This window comes from Lates calcarifer, linkage group LG11 (assembly GCF_001640805.2).
Source record: "Lates calcarifer isolate ASB-BC8 linkage group LG11, TLL_Latcal_v3, whole genome shotgun sequence".
In the NCBI taxonomy this organism is placed as follows: Eukaryota; Metazoa; Chordata; class Actinopteri; family Centropomidae; genus Lates; species Lates calcarifer.
Genome location: NC_066843.1, coordinates 5,983,329 through 5,996,430, shown reverse-complemented (window position 1 = coordinate 5,996,430; position 13,102 = coordinate 5,983,329). Strand labels below are relative to the sequence as shown.

Here is a 13,102-nt window from a genome sequence, read left to right as displayed (position 1 = left end):
TATCAGTGTGGATGCCATGATATTCTGTGAGAAATGTGTGTGTTTTTCCTGTGAGAAGACAGTTGGCAGTTGAACCTGCCTTCTTTTGTACATAACTTGCTGTGATTGTGTGTCCAATAAAGTGCAGCTCTCTTGTACAGTGGCGACGTCTGATCTTGCTTTATACTGACTTGCTTTAAGTCTTTTTGGTCAGGAAATGATTGCATCTTTAGCATCAGAAAATGTGTCAGGTCAGAGCTCTGATTTTGTAAAGAAAATACTAGTACAGAAACAGTGGTTAAAAAATAGGTTTATTTTAAAATGAAGTCATGGGTTTTTTTTATGTAATAGGTAGACATAAGGCACCACTGAAATAATTACAATGTTTTTAGCAAGATTTGGAATCAAATTCATGGACTGTTTCATTAAAAATATCAAATAGTTCCAGCTTAAATCTATTTACAGAACAAATTCACACTAAAATCTTGGCAAAAATACACAATGCCATATGGCTAATTATATATTTTGATATACTGTATATACAGAACGCTTAAAAAATTGTTGTTTTGTCTGTATGCTTGACTGTGATTCCAGTTACATTTGGGAAGTAAAGAAGCCTTGGACCAGAAGTGGCTCAAGTGTCCTGGCGCTGGGCTGGCCGTCGACCATCTGTCCGCCTGTATGGTGTGTTTCTCAAATCTGAGGAAAAGCAAGGACAGGCTTATTGAGATGAAAGCAGAATTTTAACTGGAATTTAAATATCAAATCATGCAGGACACGCAGTACTAAAATATCCCCCATGTGTCTCTGGAAAGCATCATGTTAACGCACCTGTGATGATATCCTCCAGAGCACCGTCCTTCCCTTCGCGCACCTGCGGTTTAACCTGCCTCTTCTTCAGCTCTGCTATCAGGTCCATCTGGGGCATTTTAGGCATCATTGGCCCCTGGTAAAAGTTAAAAAAAAAATAAAAGAGTGGTATGGGCTATAGTCACAAATTTCTGTTTCATGTGATGGTTTTTGCTGTATGGCCTATATAGGTAAGGATTACCAGTCAATACAAATCTATGGTACTTAATTTCTTTACACTGAACCTTAAATCTCTTACCTTTTGTGCCCCAGCTTTGTTGGGAGATGATGTCTCTTTTTCCTCACTGCTCTCACTCTCCATCTTCTTTTTCTGCTGAATCTCTTGCTGTGCTGTCTGTGCTCAGTTCAGGGAAAAACGGTTAACATTCATTGCAACACGCTGTGATGGATAAGTATCAGAAAAAAAAAAAACAAGCAAACATCCTCACCTTGTAGGCCTTTATGAAACGCCCAAACATTGGGAAGAACATGGAAGGCTGCGTGGTTTTCGGGTTCTCTCCGAAATACTCCACCACAGAGCCGTAAGCCTCCTATAAGTGAATGTATATGTATTAGAATTTGGTAAGATGTTGTTCAGAGTTGTGTGAATTTGATATGAACTGCAGGCTAACCTGTGCTGTCTTGCTGTCTTTGACCAGAGATTCCAGCTGCTCACTGTTCTTTTTGACAAATTCCTTTAACACCAGGCTGTCATCCTGCACCAGGAACTCCTTTTTAGTCATTTCCATCCCTCGTTCTAATGCACGAATATCCTGAAGAATGCCATCCAGGGATACTGGCAAAGAAAGAGATAAGAGCTTAAGCACCATGCCTGATTTATATAACATGCTCCAGAACTGGACAGCCTGAGTGTGTGTGTGCATGTACCAAGCGCGGCCTTGTCCACAAAGCGTAGCTCGGTGTGGAAGTTGGCCAAGTCTGGGTATTTTTCCTGGATGATACTAGTGATGAAGTTAAGTAGCGTCTGTGAGCGGTCTGTAGATTTGGTCTCCAACAGCTGAGAAGTAAAGATATGGACAAAGTTGATTTGGTTATGGAGGTTTTCTTAAAGTGAGAGAGTAAATCTACAAACAAAAGCTACTTACAAGGTCCAGACTCTGCAGCCGAAAACCATACGCTGCACCTCTCTTACTGCTGTTCATATAGTTACCGAAGGCGAGAACAATCTAAAGGGAAACACGTGAGATGACTTATTTAAAATCATACATTTGGAGGCCACACCAAGATTTGTTGTATTGTATTTTACTTACCTCTAAGATCTTTTTCAGTTTGGTTGAAGACTTGATGGACATGGACGCAGCAATGATGGTGTCCAGTTGCTGTTGATGAAGTAAAAACAAAATCAATCATACATCTGGTTAAAACCTTGGTCTCTTCCAACCCAAGCTACAGTGCATTTGACAAACTGACCGGCTGCAGGCGTTTGACAGTGTCCGGGAAGTTGCCCATGAAAGTGAGAGTGTTGATTCGCTGAGTCAAACGAGGAATCTTCCCAAAGCGTAATATAAACTGGTCCTCGTCAGTTAGCGCGTCCAATGGGCGGCCATCCTTCTCATAGTTAAGCAGCAGCTTCATCTCAAAGTCTGATGGTATGAAGGGCTCGAGCAATTCCAGGAAGTCTATGGACAAAGACTCCTGGTCATACCTGTGCAAAACAGTATTGACACATCAGTTAGTATATAAGAAAAAGAGTCCTAAAGAGGATGCTTGAGAAAAGGTCCACAATGAAACAGAAGCACGTACGTCTCTATGGCGGTGCAGATTTTGGATGGGTTCATTCCTCCCTTGCGTAGAGTGATGGCAAGGTTCTTGGCCTTGTTGGCATCAATCAAGGATGTCTTGCTGGGGGCCTTCTGGGCCACCTTCTTTTTCTTCACATTGGATAGGTCTGTTGGATTACCCTGGGCCCTAGTCTTGAACTGTTCCTCAAACATCTCCATGTTCAACTCCTGATGTAGACAGAATGAGGGAGCAGAGAGAGTGAAGATAAAAAAAAAAGTATGCTCATAAGAAACTGCGGTTTTCTCTAAGGATACTCTGGACAGTACAAGTTGGAAAATGGAAGATGAATATTCTTACCGATAAGACCTGTTCGTCATCTAACTCAGTGAAGACGGTGCCTGTCACCTGGTTTGGTTTTAAGGGCTGCCAGTTTAACAATGGCATCCTGTACTTGGTCTGAATGGGCTGCTTGCTCTTAAGCCCTGAAGAAACCAAAAAAGAAGACAACTGATTAAACAAATCAGAACTTTACTGATTTGATTTGTAGCACTTTTCAGATTCTTGTCAAACCCCTCACCAGACTGAGTGTTTGCAGCTCCAGGAGGTGGCGGGGGTCCAAAACCAGGCGGAGGTGGGGGCCCAGCACCAGGTGGGGGAGGCGGAGGTGGGGGTCCAGCACCAGGTGGGGGAGGAGGAGGTGGGGGTCCAGCACCAGGTAGGGGAGGAGGAGGTGGTGGGCCTCCTCCGGCAGGAGGAGGAGGTGGAGGGGGAGGTGGGGGCACAATATTTGAAGAGGCAATCCCCCCTGGACCACCAGGAGGTGGGGGCGGAGGGGGAGGAGGTGGGGGAGGGGCAGAGGCAGCGGGGCTAGATGCTGGGGGGGCTGAATCAGCAGGGCTTGGAGCGCTAGGTGGAGTGGCTGAGGCCAGGGCCGGAGTTTGGATGTATTCGACCACCGTGACAGGAACAACCTGGATGTCCAGACCTCCTGAGGCACTCCGCCCCAGTCGGATTAGCCCCTTGTCCTGCAGCTCCTGGATCTTCTGCTCCAGCTCTGAGGTGGTCTGAGGGGCAGAGGTGCTCAGGCGCTCCCTGTCCTTCTCCCTCTCCCTGTCCAGCTCCCGCTCTCTTTCTCTCTGCTGCAAAGCACTAACCTGGGAACAGGATTCTCGCAGGCTTTCCTGTAAGATAAAAACACAAAAAACTTATAGTGCACAGTCTGTCTGCAGGCTTTAAAGGAGACGATGTTAGCATGTTAACCATCTCATTTTAGTGCATGCCAACGTTTGCTAAATAGCACAAAACACAGCATACAACTGAGGCTGACAAAAATGCCATTAATTTTGGAATTTGGTCATGAACCAGAGTATTGGACCTTGTGGTGATGCTAGATGAAAAGTGAAAGGATCACCCAAGTTTTTAAAATGCATCCTGGAGGGGACATGAATGTGTGTACAAAATCTCACAGCAAACCATCCAATGCTTGTCTAGACACTAAGGTAATTTGGATTCATCCTCTTGGAACCATAGATGTCCACTCAGCATTTCATATCAATCCATCAGACAGCTGTGGAGATATTTCAGTCTGGACCAAGGCGGTGGACTGTCCAACCAACAGACTGACATTGCCATCCACTGAGCCATGCCACTAACATGTTGAAGATAATTAGATTTTCACTTTCATATTAAGATTATTAACATAAAGTGGTCTGCTGGTCTTTTGATCTCATTATAACTAATCACTGTGCAGATGGCTCACCTTCCTTGGCTAATTAATCTTGTTAAACATTGTACATGTCATGGAGCAGCACTTACTTTGAGCAGCTCGGTCTCCTTGGTCGCCTGCATGAGCTGAGTCTCAAGTTCAGATATTCGCCCTGTCATCTGATTCTCAATATCTTGAAGCCGGGCACTCAGCTGCAACACAACACACACACAAGGTTGCCTTAACATCACAACATCAAAATCACTTTTTTTTCACTGAGATTCCTCTTTTTCTTTATTTTGTGGCTGACCTGTACATTGTGTTCCTGCAGTTCGTCCACATGCTCCAGAACCCCCCCTCTGTTCTCAGCATCCTCCAGCAGGGCTCCTACATCTAACACATTGTCCAGGTAGGCCTGGATCTGGACCTGCAGCTTCTCACTCTCTGTTTCCTTCAGACGCTAACACACAAACACAAACAAAAACGATGCATTATACACGGTAACTTAAGTTTCGGTATGATAATAAGTATGGTATTTGTGGCTGTAATAATGTACATAGTTTGTGATAAAGAAAGACTTAACTGCAATATGACAGTTGGTATTCTGCAACTTAGTGCTCTTGTAACTTGACAGTTACTAACTATAAGCAGCTGGTACTACACACAGAATATGGTTGTAATAGTGTTTTACAATGGGATAGGGGCTGAATAGGGAAGTTATTGTGTATTATGTGTGTATTCAGCAAAAAAGTAAAGGGAAATGTGATAAGCATGCAGCAGAAACATCCTACTAAATGAGGAAGAGAATGGTCATTAGAACTGACCAGCTGGATAAATATAGCAGCTTTAATTTTTTTGGTGTTATGGGTAAAACATGGTTTATACTGATGCTGACGTTTTATATATACTCACCTCTAGATACTTGTCTAATCCAAGGTGAGTGAACTCGTACTGTAGATGGACACGGAAGTTCATGTTCTCCACTGAATGGACCACAATGTTTATGAACTGCATGCAAGCCACCTAGAAACAGATGCAATGATGGTTAAATCACAAGTGCATCTACAACTTAACAGTCCATTTATTTGTGAAACACAGCCAGGGTGAATGCTGCACATTTGTAGACCTACCATGAAGTCAATGTTGCTGTCATCATTGATGAAGTACTCCATCAGCTTCTCAAAGCGGTTCCTTTCTTTGCTCACCTGAGAAAAAATATTATCTTATCTGAACATGCATTTTAATTGTTGCCCACATGGGGGCGTATGGGGAGCATAAGTACAAAAAAAAGTCCCTTTCTGACAAGTTTGATCTGATACATGTGGTAGCCTATCTCAGTCTACATACAGTTATATTCTTAGCTCTGCGCTATACTCACATTTAGCATTAGAGGGACAAACATGACTGCTCTACATGTGCTAAAATTATGACTATAGTGCATGTGAGACGTGGACTGTGTTAGTCACAAGATGAGTAATGAAAGAGGGGATGTCTGAAAAAAATAGTATGACTGACTGAACAAAAGTCAAATGAGACCATCACATTATGGTGAAATACTAAGAAAAACTCAATTCACCTCTTTGAAGTTGTCAAAAGCAGAGAGAATGATGTCATGTCCTCCTCTGACGAGACACACGGCAGCCAGCAACTCCAGCACAAGGGCTTTGGTCCTGTGGCAGTGAGAGGAGAATGATAATGACAGATGTGGATACAGACAGACAGATAGTACACACACTTTTTCTCAACACACAAAAGCACTCACCTGGGATTCCTGCTGTTGAGACTGAGGGTGATCTCGTTCACACAGCGCGGGTGAGTCATCACCTGGTTAAAACCAGACTGAAAGCAGAAGGAAAATATAAACAGCTGCTCTCTAGAGAGATGATATGTTTAAAGATCCAGGAAAAGTGCTTATGTTTGGTTTGAGAAAGAAAAAAAAACTTCCCTGCAAAATATTAAAATCAAATTTGTGATTTTCTTTTTTTCAGCAAAAGTTCTTCAGAAGAAGAACTTTAAGAACAAATTTTTCTTTTGTAAGAGGAGAGGATGTTAAAACTCTACCTGGTAGTTCATGATGGCTCGCAGGCACATTATGCACACATGTACATCATCTCTCTGGTTGGATGAATGGGACTTTTTATGTATTTTGTTCCCCAGAGTGGAGCTTATTCTGTAGAGGAATAACAAGCATATGGACACATGAATTGATACTTTAAGAGATGTTATTGTATGTGTAGATGGTTTGAAGTTGAGGCTCAGAAACAGATAGACAGAAAAAAAAAAAGATAGAGAAAAAGATAGATAGATAGAAAACTGTTTCGAGCATGTTGTTAGCAGTTGTTTGCTAATTATAACACAACTTCCGGCAGTGTTTCAATTTAGAAATCCACTGTGTCTGTCTGACAGCAAATATTTGTTATCAGGTGGAAGGAATACTGAAGAATTAAATACTCAACAAATGAGCAAAAGATGTGAATGAAATAGAGTGTGGGAAATTGAGGTGTTCGTCATGGTTGGGATGTCTCATTTTAAAGAGGAAGTGATGTCTAGCATCAATAAGATATGAAATAAACAGAGTTGTACACAATTAATAATGATGACATATTGATTAAGTTAAAGAGGAATTTAATCCACTGCATTGTTTGTTTCATATTTTACACGCTGTGGTTGGTTAATCAATCAGGGCTGTCACTATTTATGAGAGCATTTGTATTCATGAAAGATTTGAGGATCTGGACCTACATATGCAAAATAAACAACAATTGATTTGCAGACAGAAAAAGATGAGGCTCAGTGTGACAGACTGGCATCTAGTTACCTCTGTGGCACTACAACACCACTATCACACCACTTCTTCCCTGAATGATTCTATTTTCTGACTATACAGTATGTACAACTGTATGAGCTGAAAGTTCCTCTTTAATAGGAATTGGCATGCACCGGATACATGATCATATCAGTGTCTAGAAATCTTTTTCTCGTAGATGCTGTTAAAAGTCTTTCTTGTCCAGAGCTTCTCACCTTACAGTCAGCGCACGAGCAGCTCTGGTCATCCCATGTGAATGAGAGCTACTGGAGCTCTTGGTCAAATCTTCCATCGACCTCTCTGCGGGCTTTCCTCTGTCAGACATGGTGCCGCCATTTTCAACACTTTCCACCTCAAACCTACAAAGGACAGAGATACAAAATAAACATCCATGGTGACAAATAAGAGCGACATCAGGTCCTGAGGCTGTTTTCACACTCTGCTGGTACTTACGAGGCGTCACTTTGTGCGTGGGACAGGTATTCCACCAGAACATCCAAACCATTATTTTGCTCATTGAGGAACTCCTGGGCCCATCTACAAAAAGACGTTGATGGAGAAATATTTTGAATTACATGTCATAGATTCTGCACTGGGATTGGACTTAAAGCAATAACTTTTGTAACTTTTGACAAAAGAAATAACACTAATCTTGTTCTTATCAGTGAAATGTTGAATTCATAAGCAATAAAACACACTTTTGCTCAGTTCAATACACTCAGAGATTTTCCTGTGGCAACTTTAGTTGGACCAGTAGCCGATGATGAAACTTTAGATCGTCGATACTGTCTAACTGCTATTACGGAGCCATTTTCTGACTATGACTCTTGACTATGTTGTGGCTTGTGAAAACAGTGACTGGTGTTCAGCTGAAGTCTCACCTTAAAGCTCAAACTGACCATTGATAATAATAATAACAATAATAAGTGAAAACCTAATTTCTTTAACACCTGTCTTAAAGGTACCCTGTTTGACTTTAGTAGCCCTATGGAGCGCTCATATTGTTTGTAACGTCCACACACAAAAATACACATGCACATGAGGTAGCACATGGGCAGTGTGAAACACCTATCTGTCACTGGTTTCACATCTTGTTCCACTGATACTGACACAAAATAATGAATGCAAAAAAAGAAGTCTTAACAAGAAAATTCCAATGGGCACCTTTAAATAATATCTCAAGCTAAAAAAAAAATCAAATTGAAAAAAAAGACGTTATTCTTGAATAAAAGAATAAAAGCTGCTACAGGGTAGAACAAAAATGACTCAAAATCACATTACACATAAAAAATAACTCAGCAAGCTTACCCAATGTGATTGGTGCGAAGTGATATCTCCAAATTTTTAAGGACCTGAGTTGCATCTTGGATCCTTTTCTTCAGCTAAAGAAGTACAAGATTTAAGAGTCAAGACACCATTGAAAACTAAATATGTGTCAAATGTGAAAAGGAGGATGATGCTTCACACTGACCCTGCGAGACACCCCTCCTTGATCCTGGTAAAAGCTCTTGATCTTGGACAGGTATGTGGATGGGGGACTCTTCACCTGGAAACGCTCCTGGGGAAGAAACATTCACAGAGGACTGAGACAAAAGTTGCCTTTGACAGTTTATTTTAGTAACAACCGAGAAACAATAACTAGACTGGAGACATTTACCAGTGCGACGGCAACTGTAGTTATTATTGCTTGCGTAAATACAACAGACACAAACCGCTCTCTGTTTCCATGCCAACGCCTCCATCACTCGCCACCACAGAAACTGTGCTGTACAGTTTTGACAGTGCACTCTGTTCTTTACCACATATCCACTTTGGGTGTTTATGTACTTTGTGTCAACTCAGTCCCGGTGAAGGAATCAGTCCTAGGCTCCTTCTCAGTTTGATTACACATTTGTTGAGGTGGAATTGTGAAACTGCCTCATTGAAAAAAAATATTAAAAAAAGCTCTTACCTGATCACAGACTAATTCCCACTTCTTCTCATTATCATATTGACTCAGTAGCTTCAGTTTATCTGGGGGCAAGTTCATGTGGCTCTGAAAGAGGGAAAGAATAGACAGGTTGTTTCAACTTAAAGAATCTTAGTAATGAGGGTTAATTTACACTCAGCAGTATGATTCTGAAACCATATACTTCATCTTCGTCATGCAATTCACCTTAACACCTCCACTGTCATTCAGTACCTAAGTATCACTGATGAGGTGGTTGTTTCTTCATCTTTCCCGCTCATGCAACAATATTAAAATCTTAGAAACCACAAATGCACTTTCAGTATAGAGAAAAAAGGGCGTTGACAACGTGCCGGAAGCACAGATGACTCAGTGTTTACATATATGTATTGATGGTTGTCAGTGGGTACCATGTACCTCAGAATACAGTATTTTCATAACATGACAATCAGCTAATCTTAGAGTGTTCGTTCATGTGATTATGAAATGTCACATTTGACCTTTAACCACTCAAGTAAAGGATCATTAATAATGATAAAGATGGCATATATAAAACTAAGAAAACCCACACCAAATATTTGAAAAAGTGATATCATCACAATTTAAATTTCAAACTATTGCAGTTGTATAAATTTTGACTTTCAACTAAGATTAAGCATTTATCTTAACTGTATGGAGAATTTTACGCAGATGAAGAATCCCCCCACCTTTGTAACTCATTGGAACAGATTGACTCAAACATAAAAGGAGTTGACATATTAGTACCCAGACAGTTTCAATTTGAGTTATCATCCCTCAACCTACAGTGAAATGTTTCATTCTTGATGTAAAGGTTATTCCTCTATTCAAATGGCCTAAGAACTGAATGGTTTAATGAGCCCAAATTCAGTATTTACCTACCATCCCTAACACTGCTTATGCACCTGATCTGAAGACTCCAGTGATGATTTACTGGCTAGGCTAATCATTTCATCTCACACTGGGAGTTGCCCTTAAATCTACCAGTGTGTACATTCAAGCAATGGTTTGTAGTTTCTTCTTCACACCTTATTAAAAAAAAAGAGAAGCAAAAACGGAAATGGCCCTGCTGCTTTGTTGCCGGGGAGCTCGAGCTTCATTCTTGGTGGGGCAAGGGAGGGGTTTTATTGTGGGTTTTGTGGTACAAAACTTGCCAAATATCTTGAAAAAGGTTCTTTTTGTGTATACCCTCACTTGTATTCACAAGCATAATTTCCTTAAGTTTAAGAACAATGTAGAAATGAAGAAGAAAGTCCACTTATCATTTCCTCATAGACTTAGTTATTTTTCGTTAACACATGAATTCTCACACTTAAGAAAAACACAGAATGACATTTGCCTGAAATTTAGATTGGAAGTATTTTGCCAGAAGAGGAAGTGAGGTCATACTTTCATAAAATGCCTGAAATGGCACAGGCCATCTTTGTTCAGTTTGCAAGTTAAGTTGAATATGTCATACAGATATTGTGAAAGAGTTAACCCTAAAGCCACACTTCTCTTGTCTTCAAACATTATGACATTTGCATTCTCAGAAGAAGTTTTGCAACTTGTGTAAAATAGCCACACATACAAAAAACTGTTATATAATTTATTCATACCTACTATATCTACTAATAAAATGTTTGTTACTCTACTAGATAGCCCTTTAATAATTCATAAACTGTCAACTTGTATTGGTAATTTTGAGGTAAAGTTACAGAATTTTGAGTGAATATGTGGGTAGATGTTGGCATTTTAGAAATGTATGTGCTACTTTTGCAAGTAATTGTTAAGGCATTACCAGATAAAAACCTATTTGCCTTTTTTCATTTTAGTTACAACAAACGCCACAAATGTCACTGGAAAAAAATCTTGCTTGTTTTCTTTATAAAAGCATGTGGTTAAACAAATTACAAACAAATAGCCTTCTTGGTCTAGTGGATAATTACTATAATCCATGGTGGAAACATGACTGCTGTTAATCTGTTTATGTGAACTTTTGTTTCACTTGTGTCTTAAATGCAGTGTCATAAAAAATGAAAGGGAATGTTTTTGTTGTTGTTGTTCTTGTTGTTTCACCAGAGAGCAGAGAGCATTTAATCATGGGGTAAATGAGGCTCAATTAGGTTTAAAACCTAAGACAAGGTGTAGAGGTTGACAGAGTTGAACTCTGTGTTGATGTGACAGGGTGGACTAGGTCAGCATGACATCACAGTTTACAGTTATGTTGCTCTGTAGTTCACTTGGGGCTTTTTATGCTCATTGACATGATTTAGACAAGCCTAAGACACAAAAACCAGATCTTTAACTAGAATTCTTCTGTAATAAACTAGATTTTAGTTTTTTTGTTTTTTCACCACAGATATGTAACAAAGGTAACCTGATTTAAGTGTTTCATTGTTCCTGATGCTAAACAACTTGTTTTATGCTTTATGATGCCACGGATTCTTAAATATTTATAAAAATATTTATTGCAGATCTTTATGCTTTCCAATTTGTTGTAAGACTGTTGAAAGAATGGTGAAACAGTTGCTTTCCGGTCTTATGGTCTCTCTCATGTAAATGTGTTGCTCAACTTCCCCTTGGGGCCAGCTGCCTGTGTGTGCACCAATAGCCCTATTCCTAGTCTGACATTTTCAAAAAAATCAAACAGTGAAGGATAGAAGTACTTTGATGAATCTGGCAACTCGCTGATAACATTGTGTTTATTGTGGCATCCCTGCTTTGAATGGAGCAATTACTGATGACCTTTGTGCAAATACGATTGGGCAAAATGACAGATTACTCTTTGCTAGAGCACGTTATTTTTGTAAAGTTCTGCTCTCTGTAACCACCAGAAAAATTGGCTTCTAGATTTAGATATTCTAAAAGATTGTGAGACTTCAAATGGGAAAAGGCAGATGTCATATTTAGTCAGTTCTATTCAGTTAAAATTGATTTTTGCAGCACCAGTGAGTCAGACAGCAAAAATGTTCAAATCAGGACTCAGAATACTTGCTACTTATCACAACTTTAAAGTACAGATGATAAATTGGATGTGGTTTGTTATTTCTGTGACTCCTGGATAATTCTCTTATCCTTGTAACACACCAAGTACATAATCTCAGTGTTTTCATGTGCATTAAGGGTGTGGGCCTTCTAGTATCTTGTTCTGCCACTCACCAGCACCACGTTGAAGCGCTCCTCCAGCTCCTCCTCTGGGGGCATAGGCAGTTTGGGGGGAGCAGGCTGCTTCTTCGGTAAGGCTGGTGTGTGGTCACTCACTCCCGAAGCCGCCCCGACTGAGTTCCTGGCCTCTCGCCCCTCAGTCGGTTCCTGCTCCAAGCCCCCTGCAGCCGCATTCCCCATCACTAATCTCCACAAGTAATCCAGGAGGAAAGCTGTACACAAACCCCTTCTCCTGAGAAATCAGTGTATTCCGAAGACAGAGTGACAAAAAGTGGTCACTCCAAATCACTAGAGCAAGCAGGCCTAAAGCAAACCAAGTCTTTGGGTCTTCAGTGAGAAGAACATCTAGCCACTGGCCTACTGCCTCTGCCTTGGTCCTGAGGACAGGGTGTGTGATGAAAGAAGGTAGTTTGTCCTCATGTCTGTCCTCCCATCAACCTGTCGCTGTCTCTGTTAACAAGTACCTTTGAGAATAAGGTAACAAGCCTTGTTTGAGCCTGTTGGGCTCTAAGAAAAGACCCACTGATGTGTCAGCTCACTTTTCTCTACACTACTTGACCGAGAACTGCTCTGGTGAGGTTAGTTCAAGCGAGCTGCGTGTGTGAGAGGAAGGAGAGGGGAGCGTGACACACTATGTAACACAGACAGAAACCGCAGAAGCACAAAAGCAGAAGAGTAACTTCCTGTGCATGATAGCAACAGAACCTGGGGTGGAGGACAGAGTGGAAGATAAACACGGTAACCGTTAGGCGTAGCCTACCGTGTATGCAGTAGGTGGATGATGAGTAAGATAAGGTAGTACAGAGATTAAAGAAAGCAGAAAGAGTGTCCAGGGTTGAGGAAACACATACTAACCATACAAATGAAGATGTAAAATGAAGCACAGGAAACTTTCTCCCACTTTACC

General features: G+C 40.8%; 1 protein-coding gene across 1 annotated transcript; it reads right to left on the bottom strand.

Annotated features, from left to right (window-relative positions):
- Nucleotides 1-272: 272 nt before the first annotated feature.
- Nucleotides 273-12,820, bottom strand: fmnl1a (formin-like 1a). Its single transcript, XM_018702192.2, has 25 exons — nucleotides 12,190-12,820; nucleotides 9,034-9,117; nucleotides 8,554-8,640; nucleotides 8,391-8,464; nucleotides 7,536-7,619; nucleotides 7,298-7,441; nucleotides 6,338-6,446; nucleotides 6,039-6,115; nucleotides 5,853-5,946; nucleotides 5,407-5,481; nucleotides 5,189-5,299; nucleotides 4,587-4,736; nucleotides 4,387-4,488; nucleotides 3,149-3,752; nucleotides 2,929-3,053; nucleotides 2,593-2,798; nucleotides 2,260-2,494; nucleotides 2,100-2,168; nucleotides 1,935-2,015; nucleotides 1,717-1,846; nucleotides 1,461-1,624; nucleotides 1,278-1,379; nucleotides 1,088-1,183; nucleotides 811-925; nucleotides 273-678 (listed from the first exon to the last, which is right to left on the bottom strand). Exons 1-25 carry the CDS (start codon nucleotides 12,373-12,375, stop codon nucleotides 614-616), a joined length of 3,369 nt encoding a protein of 1,122 aa, XP_018557708.1. The 5' UTR covers nucleotides 12,376-12,820; the 3' UTR covers nucleotides 273-613.
- Between the last annotated feature and the right edge of the window lie 282 nt (nucleotides 12,821-13,102).